This window comes from Leptopilina boulardi, unplaced genomic scaffold, assembly GCF_019393585.1.
Source record: "Leptopilina boulardi isolate dan_hultmark-lab unplaced genomic scaffold, ZJU_Lbou_2.1 LbouV2_214, whole genome shotgun sequence".
Taxonomy (NCBI): Eukaryota; Metazoa; Arthropoda; class Insecta; order Hymenoptera; family Figitidae; genus Leptopilina; species Leptopilina boulardi.
Window position 1 is genome coordinate 2500496 of NW_026137768.1, and position 22231 is coordinate 2522726.

At 29.1% G+C, this 22231-nt stretch overlaps 2 protein-coding genes across 2 annotated transcripts; one reads left to right on the forward strand and one right to left on the reverse strand.

The window, feature by feature from the left end:
- The first annotated feature begins 1559 nt into the window (after nucleotides 1-1559).
- LOC127279086 (rh5-interacting protein-like) lies at nucleotides 1560-6619 on the forward strand. Its single transcript, XM_051301223.1, has 10 exons — nucleotides 1560-1701; nucleotides 3475-3599; nucleotides 3838-3928; nucleotides 4059-4177; nucleotides 4341-4431; nucleotides 4565-4683; nucleotides 4857-4947; nucleotides 5078-5196; nucleotides 5327-5417; nucleotides 6286-6619. The coding sequence occupies exons 1-10, from the start codon at nucleotides 1653-1655 to the stop codon at nucleotides 6369-6371; spliced, it is 981 nt and encodes a 326-aa protein (XP_051157180.1). The 5' UTR covers nucleotides 1560-1652; the 3' UTR covers nucleotides 6372-6619.
- Nucleotides 6620-8099: 1480 nt separating this feature from the next.
- On the reverse strand, nucleotides 8100-16486 carry LOC127279044 (chymotrypsin-2-like). The gene is made up of 5 exons (XM_051301143.1): nucleotides 16325-16486; nucleotides 14411-14570; nucleotides 13835-14069; nucleotides 10061-10213; nucleotides 8100-8496 (listed from the first exon to the last, which is right to left on the reverse strand). Exons 1-5 carry the CDS (start codon nucleotides 16377-16379, stop codon nucleotides 8350-8352), a joined length of 750 nt encoding a protein of 249 aa, XP_051157100.1. The 5' UTR covers nucleotides 16380-16486; the 3' UTR covers nucleotides 8100-8349.
- Between the last annotated feature and the right edge of the window lie 5745 nt (nucleotides 16487-22231).

The window sequence follows — 22231 nt, forward strand, 5'->3', positions numbered from 1 at the left end:
AGAAACAAATTTACCGTCAAGGAATAAGGAAATTCACCGCGGAGTTGAAAATCCCAATATTCCAAATATCATATTTGGTATTTTTCCATTTTTGCATATGTACATATTTTCAGTTTTAAAATTGACGAAATTTTGACGATTTATTAATTTTCCATTTTTTGATCATTTTCAAAATTGACCTAATTTTGTTGACTTATCAATGTAGACCAGTTTTTAATCATTTGAAAAATTGACTGAAGTTTGACCCCAGGTGCAAATGATTCGTAAGGAATTAGTTTGGAATTCGTCCAGATTTCCGAAAGAATTCGTTTAGATTTCGTCCAGATTTCCTGTCGAATTCTGGAAAACGCCGTGTGGAAATTTGAAACAGAATTCGTCCATAATTTAATAGGAATTCGTGCGACTTTTTTCAGAAAAATGAATACAAAAAAAAATTTTGACCAAATTTTCGACCGAAATTCGTATGGTATTCGTGAGAATTACTAAGGAATTCTTTAAATAAACTTCGTGTGGATTCCTATAAGAAATTGATGGGAATTCCGAACGGAATTTTGGATGAAAATTTTTTTTAAAAATATATTCGCCTACTTTTCCGACCGAATATTGCGCGGTATTCGTGCGAATTACTAAGGAATTGATAGGAATTCGTACGAATACCGCGCACTATTCGGTCGGAAAAGTGGGCGAATATTTTAATATTTGAACAATTTGAACAACATGTTCATTCATCAGGTCATGTATACAATAGCAGCAAGTGAACATGTAAAAAGAATTGGAACAACGATTTTGTACAACAATATGTACAAGAACATTCATATGTTTATTCACGGTAAAAGAAATCAAGTATACGAGTCCATGCTTGTGTACTTGTATGTAAGATCGTGCTATTATTGAGATTATTGAGATTATTGTGATTATTGAGATACTCAAATGAGAATTTGAGAAGTATTACTGTAATATGTATTACCCGGTAATATTACAAAAAATTTCAATAACCACTAAAACATATTTGACTGATGATTAATTCTAATCTTTTTCTGCTTTATCATAAAAAACTTTGAAATTTTTATGTATTTCGAATAAGCGTGTAACATTACAGTAATATTAACCGGTAATATTACCACGAGGTGTACATTTTAATATTACTGTACTGTTACAGTAATACTACCAAGTAATATTATTGTAATGTTACGTGCTACTTGTGGATCGTCAAAATTTCATCAAATTTTTTTAAGAATTAGATCATTGACAATAATAATTCACAGAAAAAACCTAGTCTCATTTTTGCTGAAGTTCAAAATGAGTCAATGCTAAACGACATAGACAGTGGCGCCACCAACCTGACTAATTTTTGCTGCATATCAAAATGAGTAGCGTATGCTATTCATTTTGAGTTCAGGTTTTTTCTGTGTTGAAACTGACGTCATTTTGATTGACGATTTCTCTCTGGGATTACCCAACTAAAACGCTCTTTTATTGGGGAATTACTCCCACTCTTTGAATTTTGGGCACTATAAAATCGATTTTTGACAGTAACTTCCTAACAGTCGTAAGTTTAATTGTCGCTTAGAATACTTGCAAAGAAAAAACATTTTGCAAAAATTTTATTACTTACAACAGTTGTATTTCAACATTTACAAGTCTTCATCAATATGTCTCCAATCTTTACGTTTACATTACTTTTGGCCATTGCTGGAGTTCGTAAGTAGTTTTTTACACTTTCATTATTTTTATATTCATAAAAATTGTTAAATTTATTACAGTAAGCTTACACAGTAAGGTCGTGGTAAGTTTACATGATAAGGTTGTAGTAAGCTTACACGGTAAGGTTGTTGTAAGCTTCCCGTAAGGTTGCTGTAAGGTTACTGTAAACATAGAATTGGCGATTCAAACAGCTACACTAGCGCCACAGTTGAACTAATTTAGGCGTGACTCGCTCTGTAGCACTCCATGTGTTTTAAATTATTTTTTTTTATTTAACGCTTAAAAATAATTTTACAAACGCAATAAAAATATCAGAATAATTAAATAATTTGAAATAAACTGTCAAAACAGAGACTGCTTTAGAGCGAGTCACGCCTAAATTAGTTCAACTGTGGCGCTAGTGTAGCTGTTTGAATCGCCAATAAATAAATTTTATTAATATTTATGCGCAGTAGTTTTCTATGGCACATACGGCTGCGCAGTAAATTTTGTGTAACAAACCCTATTGGGGTTCATGAAGTACTTTACCAAATATATAATTTTTTATAAAAAAAATTTATAATATAATTATTTTTAATATATTTTCATATTAGTCTATGTTTACAGTAACCTTACAACAACCTTTCAATAACCTCACAGCAACCTTACAGTCACCTTACAGTCACCTTACAGTCACCTTACAGTCACCTTACAGTAACCTTACAGTCACCTTACAGTAACCTTACAGTAACCTTACAGTAACCTTACAGTAACCTTACGGGAAGCTTACAACAACCTTACCGTGTAAGCTTACCACAACCTTACCATGACCTTACTGTGTAAGCTTACCTTATGTTTACTGTGTAAGCTTACTGTAATGGCGGAAGTTTTAAGATGACCTCAAGTTTACTGTAGGCCTACACGGTAACCATACAAACCCTACAGATATCCTTACAGTAACCGCACAGCAAGAAGTCGTGCTATGTGGGAGTAAACGAAAATAAAACGAGATGAATAGGAATGAATTGCCTTCTCGCGAATTCGGATTAATCCCGTTTTCTGGTCCGCCAGGACGAATTAAAAGGAATAGAAATGAATTCCCCGTAAGAAGGCTTGCCTTAAAAAGCATTAAATATATACACATATGTAACAAATCTAGGTCTCTGTTACAAAAACTAAAAATTTAGCTTTAATTATTATAATAAAATTAGAGTTAGTTACATTTTGTTTTTATTTGATGTCAATAATATAAATAAAAAAAAGTATTCTTCCGACGTGTTGACTCTGAGACTCGTACCCTCGACTATCATAGCTTCAACCGCGCGCACTAGGAGCGCCTTAAAACGCTCGATCAGGGGAGGCAATGAAAATTTTTGAGAAAATGTCTCTTATACACTATAAGATTATACACTATTATAAGAAATTCTTATTGAAAATTCATACGACCCACGCTGTACATAAAGTTATATATTGATTTTCACTATATTTCATCATTGTTTTTTATTTCTAAAATAAAAATTTGAATTTAGATGACATTGAAAATCTCTGGGTAATGAGTTTTAAGTAAATTAGACTGATTTTTAATTTTCCTGCCCGTCATATTGGATTTACCATATTGAATTTTGAAAAACTAATGTCACATTCGTAATCAGCGACCCCAAATACCCTCCGAGTAACGTGTTTCAATATGTCCGCCATATTGGATCCGCCATATTTTATTTTTAAAAACGGACTTTAGACAATTCTTTAAATTGTATAAATATTCAAAATAAAATTCAATTTTATTTATAGTACCCCAAAAACCAAACGATGAACATCAATGTGGACCCAATGAATTATTTAATGAGTGTGGAATTTCAAGAAATTGTCACAACACATGTCTCATTTTAAATAATTCAAATTGTCTTAATGACACGGTAAGTTCCTTTATTAACTAAATGTTGCTGGGTTGGTGGGAAAAAAGGGATACGTCATTAGTTAAATATAACCAGACGTGTCCTTTTTTCCCACTGACCCAGCGATATTTAAAAAAAATAAATACTTAACAGTACTTTAATATAATTTCAATTTTTCATTTATCAATTAAAAGCAATAAAAATTGCAATTATTATTTTTTTTTTAAATAATAAACTTTACATTTCATTTTATTTATAGGAGTGTCATCCTGGCTGTGAATGCAAATTTGGATATGTAAGGGACCTTAAGTTCAATATGTGTATTTTACCTGAAGAATGCCCAATACAAAGTAAATTTGAAAATATTATAAATAAAAAAATGTAATTTTTAAAATAAATAATTATTTACATCTAGAAAAATATTTTGATTCTTTAAATTGTATATTATATATATAAAATAAAATTCTATTTTAATTATAGGACCTCAACAGCTAAACGATCAATATCAATGTGGACCCAATGAAGTTTTTGATGAGTGTGGAATTTCAAATTGTGAAAGCACATGCCAAATAATTGAAAAGAATTGTGTTAATAACATAGTAAGTTGTTTTATTAACTACATATTGATATAAAAATTCATTATTGATCAGTACTTTGATATAATTAAATTTTCATTTTCCAATTCAATTTGAAGCAATAAAAATTGCAATTATTATTTTTTTTCAAATATGTTTAAACCTTACATTTCAATTTTATTTATAGGGGTGTCGTCCTGGCTGTGGATGCAAATTTGACTATGTAAGGGACCTTGAGTCCAATAGCTGTGTTTTACCTGAGCAATGCCCAATAGAAAGTAAATTTCAAAATATTATATATAAAAAAATATAATTTTTAAAATAAATAATAATTATTTACATCTAGAAAAATATTTTGTTTCTTTAAATTATATATTATATATTTAAAATAAAATTCAATTTTAATTATAGGACCTGAACAACTAAACGATCAATATCAATGTGGACCCAATGAAGTTTTTAATGAGTGTATAATTTCTGATAGTCAAAGAACATGTCAAATAACTGAAAACTATGGTATTTATGAGATAGTAAGTTGTTTTATAAACTACATATTTATATAAAAAAAAATCGTTATTGAACAGTACTCTGATATAATTAAATTTCCATTTTTCAATTTAATTTCAATTTGAAGCAATAAAAATTGCAATTATTATTATTTTTTTTAAATATGTTTAAACCTTACATTTCATTTTATTTATAGGGGTGTCATCCTGGCTGTGAATGCAAATTTGAATATGTAAGAGACCTTGAGTCCAATAGCTGTGTTTTACCTGAGAAATGCCCAATAGAAAGTAAATTTCAAAATATTATAAAAAAAATATAATTTTTAAAATAAATAATAATTATTTACATCTAGAAAAATATTTTGTTTCTTTAAATTATATATTTTATATTTAAAATAAAATTCAATTTTAATTATAGGACCTGAACAGCTAAACGATCAATATCAATGTGGACCCAATGAAGTTTTTAATGAGTGTATAATTTCTGATAGTCAAAGAACATGTCAAATAACTGAAAACTATGGTATTTATGAGATAGTAAGTTGTTTTATATATAATATAATTAATTTCACATTTTTCAATTTAATTTCAATTTGAAGCAATAAAAATTGCAATTATTATTATTTTTTTAAATATGTTTAAACCTTACATTTCATTTTATTTATAGGGGTGTCGTCCTGGCTGTGAATGCAAATTTGAATATGTAAGAGACCTTGAGTCCAATAGCTGTGTTTTACCTGAGAAATGCCCAAAACAAAGTAAATTTCAAAATATTATAAATAAACAAATATAAGTTTAAAAATAATTATAGGTAATTCAGGCTCGAGAGATCTTGGCACATCCTCGAGTTCGCATAACAAGTTTTGGCCTCTGGTTTTAAAATTTTGATATTTTCATTGTCAAATTCTAACAATAGGTATATCAACTGTTAAAATCTGACATTGAACATTTTCAAAATTTTAACTCCAGGAACCAATTTTTTTTATGCAAATTCGAGCGTGTGCTCTTTTAAGATCCGTAGCCTCAATTATAAATAATTATATAAATATTATAAGCTCTTTTCTGATAATCGTCTAGATTTTATTGATTTTAATTTTCCAAATCAAATAAAAAAATAGATAATAGGTTTGAAGTAATGTACAAATTCAATATTTATTTAAATTTATATGATCAGTTTTTAGCGATTTTTATTAAAAAATAATATAAAAAATAAGAATAGGGAATAAATAAACCTTCGATAAATAAATTAATACAATTGAGGGCCTGGAAAGCACAACCGACGAAGCGCTCGGACTCAGGCAGTGAGTAGTGGGGACATTGCCAGAGGACGCACTCACACCTCCGGCTGCCTGCACAGGCAGCCAGTGAGAGCCAATCAGAGAGTCAGTAGATCGAAATATGGCAATATCCCCACTACTCACTGCCTGAGTCCGAGCGCTTCGTCGGTTGTGCTTTCCAGGCCCTCAATTATGATATTCATAAATATTTTCATCATTTTTGTTCCTATTATTTTTATTTTTTTAATAAGATACATACATCTGAAATTATTTTCACTAATCTTATCTTTAAATTCATAAATTTGTTTGAATTTTTATAGAAATGTTTTATTAAATTTTTCATTTTAAGGTATCCAGCAAAGGGAAAAGAGATCAAAAAAATTATTTCGAAGACGAGAATGGCCTCTGTTATGGAATTCACTACCCAAATGTTGAAAAATGAGTAAAATAAAATGATTCAGTTAATTATATAATTTTATAAATAATATTCTGGACAAATAAACAAGAAGACTGCAACTGTAAAAAGTTTATAAATCTTTTCTTTTAGTGATAGCTTGGGCAAACTTTGGGTCAACCCATATTGGCCCCAACTGGGATTTCCCAAAGTAATCCCAAAGTGAAGTTTATTTGAATTTGCTGTTACAAATCAGTAAAAATTGATAAACATCAATATTTTTTAAACAATTAGTGTTACAAATAAATTCAGTTACCGTAGAAACTTATATTTCATGAAATAAATAAATAAATTACAAAAAATTCGATAAAAGTTTAATAATTTTTAACTACAATTTTTATAAAAATTTATTCAACTAAATTATTATTTACTTATATAAATTTCATTATTAAAATACATTAAAAGTATACCATTAATTAATTGCAATTTTTGTTAAGGGGAGAAACCACATTACGACGCTGTTATTTAGCCGTTTTTTGGGATTTTTTTCAAAAAATGATTCCCTTAGTATGATACTGAGGGAATATTCCCGTGAAATTCATGTAATATGGAGGGGATATCCCTGTAATACTGAAGGAATATTCCTGTTATTTATAAAATTTTAAAATGTTGTTTATTTTGATTGTTTTGAATATTTAAATAAAAAGTTAAATAAATGGAAAAAAATAGAAAAAATTTTTTTTTTAGAATTTTTTAAATTATTTCATCAATATCACTGGAATATTCCCTCAATATCAGAGAAATATTCCCTCAATATTACAGGAATATTCCGCTCAATATCACAGGGATATCCCCTCAATATTACATGAATTTCACGGGTATATTCCGTCAGTATCATACGAATATCACACGAATGTCACAGGAATATCACCGTGGAATGTCCTCACACGGAGGTCTAGAAGCAGTCACAGGTATGACAAAAATGGATATGAAAAGTACAAAGTGGGTTTTGTTCGTGACTATTTCTAGTTTAAAAAATCGTTCAGACCAAAATCCTAGAGCCCCCTATTCTCAAGATATCGTCATTTCCGTTTTTTCAATCTTCTTGCGCAAAGTCAAGCGAAAAGCGCTCGCCTTTCTTACTTAAATATTTATGTTTTTATTATTTTTATTCAATCTTAAACGTATATTTATTATTAAAAAAATAATGGTAAGTAAAAAAAAAGCTATTAAATGACAATATTAAACCGTAAAGGTTTGAAGTGAAAATAAAATATCAATACCCCGTAAAAAACTTTCGAATTTAGATCAATATTGAATGTTAAGTTGAATTCTGCATAAACAAAATCCTGTAATCATATGAAGTTAGTCGTTTTTCAATGAGTTAAATGAGTTTAAATGAATTTTTAAAAATTGCTTGCAAGCTCCACGCGCGCTACGACAAACACGGACGTGGACAAATTAACATAGAGCTTACAAATTTCAACCGATTTTGACGTTCTTAGTCTTATTTTAAAGATGATAAAATTCTGCATAACGCCTTTGATTTTGTTTTTTGAAAAAAAAAATTTTCGAACAGTTTAAACAATTTTAATGATTTCAGTTCCGCGTTACGAAATTAATGACATATTGAGAGAAATGTGCAATATTATTAGTCAAGGTAAACGACTAATACTTACTTTAATTAATTAATTTAATAATAAATTTATCACTTGGTGTAATGAATAGTAATCGAAATAGTAATTAAAATAGTAATTGACCATTTTGACTTGGGTGAATTGATAATTTTATTCCATTACTACTTTAATTAATGTTTACACATAGCTTTGTTTAAACAACCCTTAATTAACAAATACATAGTACCGCTGGTTTTACAAGTTTCAGATTCGGTTTTGCTTTAAGTTTCTTTAAAGATAATGTATTTTTATAATAGGTAATTAAATTTTTTTCATCTTTATTATACTAGCTGTTCACATTAGTTATTGAAAGAGTAACTACATAAATAATTTAAATTTCATTTTATTGTTCATTGATGGTATTCTTTATCCATTTAATATAATTCCATACGTTGGCACTTATATCTGGATATCCTTTTGCACATGGGTAACCATGTAAGACAACTCCCACTTGATAATCTCCAAAAACTACTGGATTGCCCGTATCTCCCTGTAAATATTTTTTAATAATATTAACTATGTCTAATTAAACAAGTAGGGGATCATTTATATTCATTTCATGAACATTTTGCTTCCTCATTGTGTGAAACAAAAAATTTGCTTCCACGGCTGAAAAAACTTGCGTACAAGAAAATGTACAAGTTCTTGTACATGTTCATTAAAGTGTTATATCATGTGGGTTTAGTGGATGTTAATATTACTGGTTTGATTCCATTTCATGTAATAACAAATTGCTTACAGTTTAGAGTACATAAAGTCTATCCAGTTTCAAAGGGTAAAACACAAAGATGGTGTGTGAAAATGGACCAAAATGAAAATAATGTCCATGAGAAACAGTTGGCTTGCATGGCAAATGAACTCAATAAACTCTTAACCATGCCCATTAAATATTACTCGGATTTATGAATTTCTGATGCATATAATATTACAAATTTGAGTTTACTTATGTTTTTAGATCTTTAAGCAACAGTGTATAAATTCATATTTATTAAAAATAAGAAAAAAATTAACTTACTTCATTGTACACTACAAAAAATTTATTCAAATAAAAATGATTTGATTTAATTAAATTATTTACTTGTCTATTATCAATTAAATGGAGGGTTCGGTGAAATTTCAACCTATCCAAATGTATGTTGTTAAGGGGTGTCAATTTTTTGTCCAGCATTATTTGGGATCTACAATTATTTTGTATTTTTAAAATTAAAAAAAAAATTTCTAGACATTTTAGAAATTTTATTTTTTGAAAATATTATAATTCTTCAAAATCCATACGATTAATTTTTGAGCATCATAAAAAAATCTACAAAAAAATTGTCGATAAAAAATAATAAAAATTGTGAAAGAAGTTAAATTTTTACGAAAGAATCATTAACATTTAAATCAAACGTAATTGATTTTGTTTAGAATGAAAAAAAAGTTAAAAAGTTGTTCATTTCATGACCATTTAGCTTCCTCATAATGATAAACACTTATATATTATTAGTTTTAAAAAAATCCAAATTTTAATTTTTTGTTAAAAATAAAATCAATTTTACAAATATTGGTAAAATGTAAACTTTATATAAATCAATCAAATTAAAAATGATTTAATTTATAGATTTTAAGTAAATTATAGACTTTATATAGGTTAATCAATTCGCTGCTATGCGAGAAATCAGTTTTTTGGACAAAAAAAGTTAAATTTACAGTGTACAAAATTTTTTGGTTAAAAAACTTATTTTCGAATATTTGAAAAAGTGACAAAAAAAATTATGTGGATATTTTTAGAAAATCCTTGTGTCTGATTGTAGATATTAATGACTGCAATAAGCTTACAAAATTTCAGGAAAATCCATCAAAACGTGTTGAAGATAATTTGTACACAAGATTTTGTGACATACACACACATAAATCTAGACATTTGTTTAAAACTTCAAATATATGCAATCTAGATAAACATGAGCCCTTATAACCCATTTTTAAAAAATCGAAAATCGTCACGAATACGAAGCTTCCTCGGGAGGAGAGGAAGCAAAATTGGAAAAAATTTTGATTTTTCTTTTGTTACTCACGTTACATGAACCTTCCCCTTCTCTTGTAAATGTACAAAGATTCTCATCTGTTACTGGAGGCAAATCTTTAATTTCAGACATACGGTTCTTACAGGTGTTCAGATCAAAAATTTTACTTTGTAAAAATAACAATTTCTTAGAAGTTTTTCCTTCCTGAAAAATTAAAATTAGTTATGATATTAATAATAATTGATATTCATTGACAAGCAATTTTTAATTTTGGGTCATTCCATTTTATTTCACTTATAGTCGTTGTGGCCTATTTTTAGAAAAATCTGATATTTCGTAATAATGACTTTTAATATCCGTACAATTCATTTTTGACAATTACTTTATGAAATTTTTTTTTATTTACATTGGAATTTAGTTTTTAATTGAGTTGCACGGAAAATAGGTTATAGTTTAACTGCTTTGAAAATTTAATAAAAAAGAACAGAAATAATTTAGTTAGTAAATTTTTTTTCATTGATATTTGTTGAAAATAGTCTAATTTACCAATATTAATCTATAATTATGTAAAAAAGGCCAAAATGCTAAGTGAAAATAAATATTCAAACTTACGTGTAAAATGTCAAAATTTCCCAGTAAAAAAAAAGAATTGGGAGTAAGCGAAAAGAATTGGTGGTAACTTAAGCTGAATTCGGTTTGGCGAAAAAACCGAATTGGAACGTTACGGTGAATTATTTTTTTCTTACCGTGAATTCTTTTCTCTTAAACATTTGAATTAACGTTTGTTTATTCGAGTTTGCATTGTAAATGAATAAGAATAAATGTTTCGAAGTCTAAAAAAGCCGATTTGGAATAAGAAATATATAATTTTTTAAAAAGAAATAAAAGTGAAATGTGATAGATTTACCGACAATTTTACCATGTGAGTACTACTCATATGGTAAATTTATCATATGAACACTACTCACTTGATAAAATCGTCGGTGAATCTGTCACACTTCGCTTTCATTTATTTTTTTTAAATTATACAAATCACATGATTTGTATAATTTAAAAAAAATAAATGAAAGCGAAGTGTGACAGATTCACCGACGATTTTATCAAGTGAGTAGTGTTCATATGATAAATTTACCATATGAGTAGTACTCACATGGTAAAATTGTCGGTAAATCTATCACATTTCACTTTTATTTCTTTTTAAAAAATTATATATTTCTTATTCCAAATCGGCTTTTTTAGACTTCGAAACATTTATTCTTATTCATTTATAATGCAAACTCGAATAAACAAACGTTAATTCAAATGTTTAAGAGAAAAGAATTCACGGTAAGAAAAAAATAATTCACCGTAACGTTCCAATTCGGTTTTTTCGCCAAACCGCATTCAGCTTAAGTTACCACCAATTCTTATCGCTTACTCCTAATTCTTTTTTTTTACTGGGTTATCACATTTTATTTACATTTTCCAAGAAAGTTTATAAATATTATAAAATTTATTACTACCTAATAGTACAGTACCGTCCAGAAGTATCAGGACGATTACACGCGACTCTCTGAAAAAACATGCCATCACATTTTCAATCATATTTCTGCAACAAAAGGAGATACAAAAAAAAACTCAAAAACGGTTAGAAAGCTTATTAAATTTTGAATAAAATATGCCATGTTTGAAGCCATTCCGTTAATAATTTTCTGAGTTGTAGAGTAAGAATGATGGAAAATATATTATCAAATTTTCTAATTTTGGTCTCTTGACTTCAACATTTTCAAAAATCTAGAAAAATTTAGATAAAAATTTTTTAAAAACACAGAAATCTTCGCTAGAATTTCAGCTTTAAAATAAATTTTAGAAAATTAAAAAATATTAATCCGTCATCGAATTATCATTAAAAATGTGAAGCCGTGTTGCGCCCGATCGATGCTTTGAAAATCAACTGTGACGACTCGACTCCGGCTTTGCGCGGGAGAGAAAGCAGGGTCGGATTTATGAAGGAACGATAAAATTTCGAGTTTCTTTACATATTCGTCGTGAAACGTCATTATTTATTATTAGATATTTATGTACTTACAGTATGTCTCCCGCGCAAAGCAGGAATCGAGTCGTCACAGTTGATTTTCAAAGCATCGATCGGGCGCAACACGGCTTCACATTTTTAATGATAATTCGATGACGGATTAATATTTTTTAATTTTCTAAAATTTATTTTAAAGCTGAAATTCTAGCGAAGATTTCTGTGTTTTTAAAAAATTTTTATCTAAATTTTTCTAGATTTTTGAAAATGTTGAAGTCAAGAGACCAAAATTAGAAAATTTGATAATATATTTTCCATCTTTCTTACTCTACAACTCAGAAAATTATTAACGGAATGGCTTCAAACATGGCATATTTTATTCAAAATTTAATAAGCTTTCTAACCGTTTTTGAGTTTTTTTTTGTATCTCCTTTTGTTGCAGAAATATGATTGAAAATGTGATGGCATGTTTTTTCAGAGAGTCGCGTGTAATCGTCCTGATACTTCTGGACGGTACTGTAACTACTAATGAAAAAATCCCATTTTGGTTTTGAAATTCAAGTTAAATCTTCTTTATTCATATATATCTTATCAAAATTTGGTGATGGAGAACGAGCTAATGTTTATTTTTATTCACTTTAACCCGCTGCCTGTTGCTGAAGCATATATGCGCAAAACTAAAACTGGACAAGAGTGCATTTGACGCATATATGCGCAACTTATAAAAAGTGATTTAAAAAATCTTAAATATTCCTTAAACTGATTACACGAGGGTTTTCGGGGTCGCTGATTCCAAATCTGTCATCAGTTTTTCAAAATTCAAAATGGCGGATCCAAAATGGCGGATTGAAATTATTAAAAATGTGCGGATTCGATTGAAAGTGGTTACTCGTGGGTTTTCGGGGTCGCTGATTCCAAATCTGATATCAGTTTTTTAAAATTCAAAATGACTGATTTTGAATTCGTACAATTTTGATCCATTTTTCCATCATATTGAAGCTGACATTTATAATATTGAAATTCTGTATTCAAATTCGCAATCAGCGACCCCAAAAATACTTGTTTTTAACCTTCAAATTAGTATTTTACGGTGGATTTTTTAAAGTGAATGAAAATAAAAAGTAGCTCGTTCTCCATCACCAAATTTTGATAAGATGACTAAAGAAGATTTAACTTGAATTTTAAAACCAAAATGGGATTTTTTCATTAATCGCCTGCGAAGATATAAGTGTTCAAAATCAGATAAAAGCCTGAAAAGTTCAACATTCAAGGTAAAATTTTTCATATTTCTGCATTATAAAATTTAAAAGCCAACATATTATGTGTAAGTACATTGAAAGTACTTACTATTAGGTAGTAATAAATTTTATAATATTTATAAACTTTCTTGGAAAATGTAAATAAAATGTGATAAATTTTGACATTTTACACGTAAGTTTGAATATTTATTTTCACCTAGCATTTTGGCCTTTTTTACACAATTATCGATTAATATTGGTAAATTAGACTATTTTCAACAAATATCAATGAAAAAAAATACACTACCTAACTAAATTATTTCTGTTCTTTTTTATTAAATTTTCAAAGCATTTAAACTATAACCTATTTTCCGTGGAACTCAACTTAAAAACTAAATTCCAACGTAAATAAAAAAAAAATTCATAAAATAATTGTCAAAAATGAATTGTACGGATACTAAAAGTCATTATTATGAAATATCAGATTTTTCTGAAAATAGGCCTTATCGACTATAGGTAAAATAAAATGAAATGACCCTTTTAAAAATTTAAACAATAACAGAACACAAAATTTACCTTGAATGTTGATCCCCATCCAGATATAACTACCGGGGTGTCGGCAGTATTTAAATTTTTAAGTGGAAGATCAATTTTATTTAATTTTGTAGAAAAGGTTAATGTGTCTTGAAGTTTAATAAGTGCAATATTCTGTGAGTCATCTACGATTATTTTTTCAATCATATAAAACGAATTATATAAATCACTCCAATTAGTAATTCCAGCTCCTACGTAAAAAGAAGTTGGATGCCTCCTAATACAAACACACAAAACATTAATTGTTGATTATAAATCTAAAGTCAGATTTAAACATTCAAAATGACAGCCGATTTTTCAAAAATCGATTGGATTCACTTTAAAAATTTTTTTTTAAAGATCTTGTTTTTTGGGCCCAAAAGTTCACCCGTATTTGTTTTCCTGTGATAATTGAAAATTTATATAATCGATTATATAATTTATTATATATATATATATATATATATATATTATATAATTTTTTAAGAATTACAAATTAAAAATAATGATTAAATATAATAATTGATTAAGATATATTAATATATTATTTATTAATAATTTTTTCTAAAGAAAATTTACCCTCGAACACAGCGTGCTGCTGTTAAAATCCATTTTTCATTTAAAATAGAACCACCGCAAATATGTCCAGTAGCTAATTCGAAGAGAGTAACTTGATAGGGAAATTGTTCTGCGTGTGCCTGAGAACCGCCAACCAAACGTGGACTTATTTTTCTATTAGCTTGGAAAACAAATTTCATAATTAAACAACGTTCCCAGATAGCACGTAAGCTTCAAATGTCTCACCTGACCCAAGCTTGCATGGTAAGCTTACCGAAAGATTGCTCAGTAAGCCTACCGAAAGATGTTGGAAATATTGCGCGGCAAGCTTGCCTCAAGGTTGCTACACTGCCGTACGAAATAAAAACTTACTTAACTCATATTTTCGTGAAACCGAGAAAATGATGAAAGACTGTTTGTCTTAAAAAACCTAATATAATATAAATAATTCTTTAATCTAACTTCACTTTCTAGGTAAATAAATAGAGTTCTTTCTAAATCCGTTGTCAAAAATTGATTATTTAAACAAATTATATTAAATAATTGAGATAAGTGTTTTTTTACACAAGCAAAACTTAGTTAACTCGAGTTAAGGAGTGCTTTCCGAAAAGGTAGGCGAGTTCGAGCCGCCGCTCAGAAGTAAAAACTCACCTAACTCAAGCTAGCACGCGAGGTGGGGGAATAAATACACATTATAAAAAATTTGTTTTTGAGTTAAATTTTATTCTGATTGTGATTAACAAAGATTATTTTTATTATTTTTAATTTATATATTTTTTTATTATTTTATTATTTATTAATATTTTTTTAAAAATTAAATTTTAATCAACATGTTTCAGTATAAAATTTATTACAATTAAAAATGTGTAGAAGGATTGTATGAAAAAACGGCGTTATTAGTGGAAAAACATTGATTATATTTGCTTATAATATTCAAATAACTTACAACAGCTGTTTATAATTACTACAACAGTCTTTATATAATAATCAACAGTAAAAAACTATTAATTAAACTTTTTAAAAGTAAAAAAAATCAAAGAAAATTTTGTATTTTTTTCGTTTTTTTTTTCACTTATTCACTTATTTATTTTTTTCTAAAGTAAACTTTTTCTAAAAAGCCGGTGCATTATTTGCAAGAATAACAAACCGGCATGATCATAGCACGCGAGATTCCGAACCAACCCGACGAGAAACCGAAGTTAAACGATGTTGAGTTGAGGAGTTTGCTTTCGAAACACAGGGTCTAGCTCACGCCACTTTTCGAAATAAATACTCACTTAACTCGAGTTAAGGTTTTCGTTTCGAAACTATGCATGAAATTCGACTACGTTTTTGACAGCAAAAATACTCAGCTCGAGTTGACTGAGTTTTTGTTTCTTATATCATGCTCGAGCTACGACTTTCGGACTCCTTAACTCGAGTTAGCATACTTTTTATGTAGTATTTCTTCATTTTCTGGGTTTTCGACAATTTTTTATAATTATTTTTTTGCAATAAATAATTAAATAAAAATTTTTTAATAATACCATCAGACGCGTTTTTTTATTACGAATCCATTGATACTAAAAACTCATTTTTCGCCAAAATATGAGTTAACTAAGTTTTTACTTCGTACGGCAGTACAAGTTTACGTGCTATCTGGGATTCTATTAGTAGGATACAATTGACGATATAATTAAAAAATTGAACACTTCAAAAAGTAGGCAATTTATTATAAAACACATTAATAGTTAATTTAAAGGTGATTTCAAAAAGTTATCAAAATGCTCTCTAAATCTGTATTATTGAAAATTTTTAACTAATTTAAATTAGTGACTCAATTTTTGCTTTTGAATTAGTAAAATTCATCTAATTAGTAGTAAAAAAATGTTTTTTTTACTATCGAATTAGTAAACTTTAATTTATAATTACATATGATTAACATATTACACTTACCTAATGATAACGTGAAAGTGAAAATCAATAGCACAAAAATTGTTAAGTTTGCCATGGTTGAAGTTTTTTTTACACTATAGCGAATTGAAGTTATCAAGAAATATTTATACTATACGAGAAGGAATAACTATATCTTCTCACTATCAAATCTCGCTACTGATATACTTTTTGATATCAAAATTTATTTGATAATATTAATTTAAGAAAAATATTTTCAAAATAAAGGAAGTTGTGAAATAGGTGCTCGAAAAAGAATATAAGTTTGATATGCTTATTAACGATAAGCAATTGAAGATTTCAATCAAATAATCTTCGCTCGTCTGCATATTCTAATAACAATTAACTCTCCAAATCTAAATTATAGTCACTTTTGATTAATTTAAATGTGCCGATTCGTTCTTTAAATGAATTAATAACCGTTTTGCAAATTTTTAGTCAAAAATGACTAATTGTTAGTAAGAAACTACTAATTTGTTTATTATGATTACTATTTTAATTAGTACCCTGTGGGCAAAAAATCATGTTCGTTCTAAAAACGTTTTAGGAACGTGTTTAGAACGTTTCATGTCCACCAAATAATGTTCTGGAACATTATTTGAACATCCATGTTCTTAAAATGTTCCAGAACATTATTTGGCGGACATGAAACGTTCTAAGAACGTCCTTAAAACGTTTTTAGAACGAACATGGTTTTTTGCCCACAGGGTAAACTTTAACCCTTTAAGGACGGGAAGGACCCTTTTTTAGAGCAATTTTCAATGACATATTTCTCTGCGACTAAGAGTTTTAAAATTTGAGAGGAAGTGTGTCTTATGTATTCGATATCGCTCTTTCAGAAACCATATTAAAATTTTTGAAAAAATCAAAATTCAAAAAGTTACGGCCATGATTTTGAAAAAAACACGGTTTTTTTGAAAATTTTTTATTGTAAATTATTATGTTTCGAAGCTATTCGCCTTAGGAGATGCATAAAACTCTAAAATATCGTGTCCTAAATCTTCAGACATGAAAATGGTGGAAAAGGTTTTTTTTAAATTCAAGATGGCGTACCAAAAATGGCGTCCAAATTCAAAATTTTTTACCAAATCACAACCTAGTGGACGAAATTTTAAAAAATGCTCCTATGTGCTTGAAATTTGTTAGTCGGGGGGTTTTTGGGGTCGCTGATAACGAATCGGATGTTAGTTTTTCAAAATTCAAAATGGCGGATCCAATATGGCGGACGACTTTTTAAAAAAGTTGATCCAACTTGCCTGAAATTTGTTACTCGGGGGTTTTTGGGGTCGCTGATTACGAATCTGAAGTCCGTTTTTGAAAATACAAAATGGCGGATCCAATATGGTGGACGGTTTTTTAAAAAAGGCTCAAATTTGCTTGAAATTATTTACTCGGGGGTTTTTGGGGTCGCTGATTACGAATCCGATGTTAGTTTTTCAAAATTCAAAATGGCGGATTCAATATGGCGGACGACTTTTTCAAAAATTGATCCAATTTGCCTGAAATTTGTTACTCGGGGGTTTTTGGGGTCGCTGATTACGAATCTGAAGTCCGTTTTTGAAAATACAAAATGGCGGATCCAATATGGCGGACTACTTTTTAAAAAAGGCTCAAATTTGCTTGAAATTATTTACTCGGGTGTTTTTAGGGTCGCTGATTACGAATCTGACATTAGAATCTTTAAAAAGTTATTTCGGATTAATTAGAGACCCCAAAAACTCCCGAGTAACAAATTTCAAGCTATTTTCGTGTAATAATTAATATTTTATATCTTATTGTTTCCATTATTTTTAATTCTTAAAAATTATTATTTGTTAATTTTTTATAGTTTTATTGATATAATGTCAAAATAGTTATTTTGTAAATTAAGCTTTGCTTATTTAGTTTATGTTGAATGTTATGTAGCTTATACCAATAACTGAGAAACTTTAGTGTATTTATTATATTCCAACTTTGTTTGGTTCAGTACTAAATTATAAAAAGATGTCGCTAAGTCGGGTCTTCAAATTTTTGTCACGTTTCATTAAATAATAAAAATTATTCTTTAAAAGGTGCAAATATTTGAAATTCTTTCAAAATTTAGGTATTATTTATATGGATTTAAAAGGATAAACTTTAGTACCACGAATTACTATATTTATGTAAAAGATCGCTATCCTAATCCTGTCATAAAGTACCCTTATTAAGGTACGATGTACTTTACGGTACATCTGAATCATAAAAACTCAAAATATGCTATGTTTATTCGTGAATATTCGTAAATTGTCGGTAATATTCGTGATTTTCATAGTTTTGTAAGGTCTTCGTTTTCACACATTCTTTTGAAAAGACAGTTGTCATTTCGTCGGCACCCAGCATAGGTCCAAATAAATACATTTAAAACAGAGTAAAGTTCGTTTATTCAGTCTATCACCTAAAATAAGGGATAAAATAACATTTATTTTATCTCACAATTTCTGCTACATATAAATTAAATAAAATTAAAGAGAATTTAATTTATTACGAATTATCAGAAATTATTCATGGTCCTTCGAGCCGGATTATTGTGTCTAAAAAGGTGCCGCGAACTCTAAGCATATAAGAGTGACAACTCGATTAAGTCGTGAATTTGTATGATTTAGTTAACGAAAAATCATAATATTAATAAACTCAACGACTAAAACGTTACTTTTGTTAAATTATTGATGAAATTTCTATTTTATAAACGAAAAAATAGAAGGAACAGTTAGTGTGTTATACTAATCTTTATTCAGATTAAATAACGTAATAAAGTCAGGACATTTTAAATCTTGAATACATCAGTGAGTTTCAACATTGACTTTAATGTAAATTGTGAAATCTACCGTCAGTAACATTTCGTGAATTCAGCATTTGTTACGAGTGACTCAAATCTCATCTGAGCAGCCATCATCAGTAAACATCATTGCAGAAGGAGAAATTCATCAGGAAAAGGGTAAGCTCAAACGATTGCATCACATTTTCCTTTATTAATTTACTCCTAATTTCTATATCCGTCTTTAACGATGGCGAACGCTGAAATGTTGAAAAAACTTAATCAAAAACGCGGAACTCATAAATCACAAGTCACAAATTTTCGTAAATTTATTGAAGATTATAAAAATGCTCAACCAGATTTAATTAAACTAACCATACGATTGGATAAATTTAAATTGTCATTTTCTAATTTTGATACGATATCAGATGAATTAGAACTGATAGATGAAACTTTTGATCATTCGTCAGAAAGGTTTAAAATTGAAGATTCATTTCTCGATTTGGTAACTGAAGCTGAACACTTAAAAAACGCGATTACGTTAAACTCTCAAGGCATTCCTGGAAATTCGCAAAATCTTCCTAGGGAGAATACAGCCAATCAATATAAACGTCGCGTAAAATTACCAGCAGCTTCTCTTCCAAAATTCAACGGAAAATATGAGGATTGGCTTTCATTTAAAGATGCTTTTACTTCTATGATACATGATCAAGAAGATTTAACTAAGGTAGAAAAATTGCAATATTTAAAGTCTACGGTTACAAACGAAGCCGCCAATAAAATAAAACATTTATCGATTACTGATGAAAATTATGATCGTGCGTGGAAATTATTGTCAAATGCATACGCGGATAAAAGATTAATTATTTCTAGACATTTGAGTTTGTTGCTGCGTCTTCCAGTTCAAGAAAAAGAAAGCGCGGAAGGTTTGAGGCGTATAGCTGACGAGACGCAACAACATTTAGAGTCGCTTAAAACTTTAAATATAAACGTTAATGATGAGATCGTCGTGCAAATTTTGGAAGAAAAGCTTCATAAAATAACCGCTGAAAAGTGGGAAGAAACTTTAAATCGAGATTCATTTCCTACATTAGATGAGATGATCACATTTCTAAATAAAACAGCTTCACGATTATCAAAACGAGAAAAGGAAAAATCAGAATTAACAAGCTCTCAAAATTCCGCAGCAATAAAATCATCGAGTGTCAATCAAAATAAAAATCGAAAATCTACAAAACAAGCCTTTTTTGCAAAAACCGGTAAGGTTTGTTTAATTTGTAAAGAGCAACATCCAATTTTTAAATGTGAAACGTTTCGCAGTTTTTCAATACCTAAACGTATTCAAACAATAAAAGATGCGTCCCTTTGTCTAAATTGTTTTAGAGATCATGGAGAAAAGGCGTGTAACTTTGGAAAATGTTTACTATGCAATGAACCACACAATACTCTCCTCCATGACCAGGGTAAAAAATGACTATCACCTTCTGCAGGCATAGAACAAAATTTTTCTGTTACGTTTCAATCGCCAGCCAGTCAATTAATTACTACCGCATTAGTAAACGTGTATAACAATAAGAATCAATTAATAACAGGCCGAGCCCTGCTTGATACTTGTTCTTCTGCAAATTTTGTAACAGAAAAGTTTATAAACAAACTTGGAATTTCAAGAAAAAGATGTTCTATCCCTGTAGGAACTCTAGGTGATAATACAACTGTTACAAAACATGTTGCTACACTTACAATTCGTTCAATGCACAATAAGTTTGAAAAGACTATCACTTGCTTAAGTGTACCTCAGATTTCAAACCTCGTTCCTAATGAGCATATCTCAAGAAAATCTATTCACGTTCCACCTAATATACCATTAGCAGACCCAAATTTTAATGAGCCATCAGCCATTGATTTATTAATTGGGTCTAATTAACTGGATCGTAGGTGGGACTCCCTGTAGCGATAAGGGTAATAAAACTCAGGTAGATTGTCACTTGGTCGAACTACAAAAACTTGTGGCTAATTTTTGGGAAATAGAAGATGGGCAAAATCTACCTCATTTTTCTATTGAGGAGGAAAGGTGCGAAAAACATTTTCTTCAGCACGTCACGCGTAACAAATCAGGTAATTATGTCGTTGCTTTGCCTTTCAAAGATAACAAAGAAACATTAGGTGAATCGTTTTCAAGGGCATTGAATAGGTTTAAATCATTGTCATATAAATTCGACAAAAATTCCGAATTTAAAGAGCAATACACAACGGTTATGAAAGAATATATGTCTTTGAATCATATGACCGAAATAAAGGATGCAGATCCTAAAATAGGGTATTATCTACCTCACCATGCAGTTATTAAAGAAAGTAGTTTATCTACAAAATTACGTGTAGTTTTCGACGGTTCCGCGAAGACTAAAAGCGGTCTATCACTCAATCAGCAACTCATGGTCGGCCCTACTATTCAAAGAGATATTATTTCCCTTGTACTTAGTTTTCGCGTACATAACTTTGTAATAACTGCCGATATCGAAAAAATGTATCGACAGATAATTGTTCGCGAAGAGGATAGAAAATATCAACGCGTACTGTGGGGAGACAAAAATAACATTAAAATTTACGAATTAAACACCGTTACGTTCGGTATATCTTCAGCACCTTTTCTCGCAATACGCTGTTTACACAAATTAGCTGAAGACGAAGGTCATAAATTTCCTCTTGTTGCAAAAATATTAACCGAGGATTTGTACGTTGATAATTTACTAACGGGATCTGATACGATTGAAAAAACGCTAAAAATCAGAAACGAGATTACTGAACTATTAAAACTCGGCGGTTTTAATCTTCGACAATGGGGATCCAACGAACCAAAATTATTATGCGGTTTAGAGAAGGAAGATATAATTCCAAATGTTTATCTTGACAAGGATCAACCTGTAAAAACGTTAGGAATCTCATGGAACGCGAAAAGTGATTCTATTACATACACGGTAACCTCGATTGAAATAAATAAGATGAAAATGTCAAAACGCGCAATATTATCGAAAATTGCAACGATTTATGACCCATTAGGTCTTTTAGGGCCCGTTATTTTATATGCAAAACAGATAATGCAAAGGCTATGGGAACAAAAATTAGATTGGGACGAATCA

Coding starts and splice junctions, on each gene's coding strand:
- LOC127279086 (XM_051301223.1), top strand. CDS start 1,653: ATGTCTCCAATCTTTACGTTTACATTACTTTTGGCCATTGCTGGAGTT. Junction 3,600..3,837: donor CAAATTGTCTTAATGACACG/GTAAGTTCCTTT, acceptor TTTTATTTATAG/GAGTGTCATCCTGGCTGTGA. Junction 5,418..6,285: donor TGAGAAATGCCCAAAACAAA/GTAAATTTCAAA, acceptor TTTCATTTTAAG/GTATCCAGCAAAGGGAAAAG.
- LOC127279044 (XM_051301143.1), bottom strand. CDS start 16,379: ATGGCAAACTTAACAATTTTTGTGCTATTGATTTTCACTTTCACGTTA. Junction 14,571..16,324: donor CACTTTCACGTTATCATTAG/GTAAGTGTAATA, acceptor TTGTTTTCCAAG/CTAATAGAAAAATAAGTCCA. Junction 8,497..10,060: donor AAGGGGAAGGTTCATGTAAC/GTGAGTAACAAA, acceptor AAATATTTACAG/GGAGATACGGGCAATCCAGT.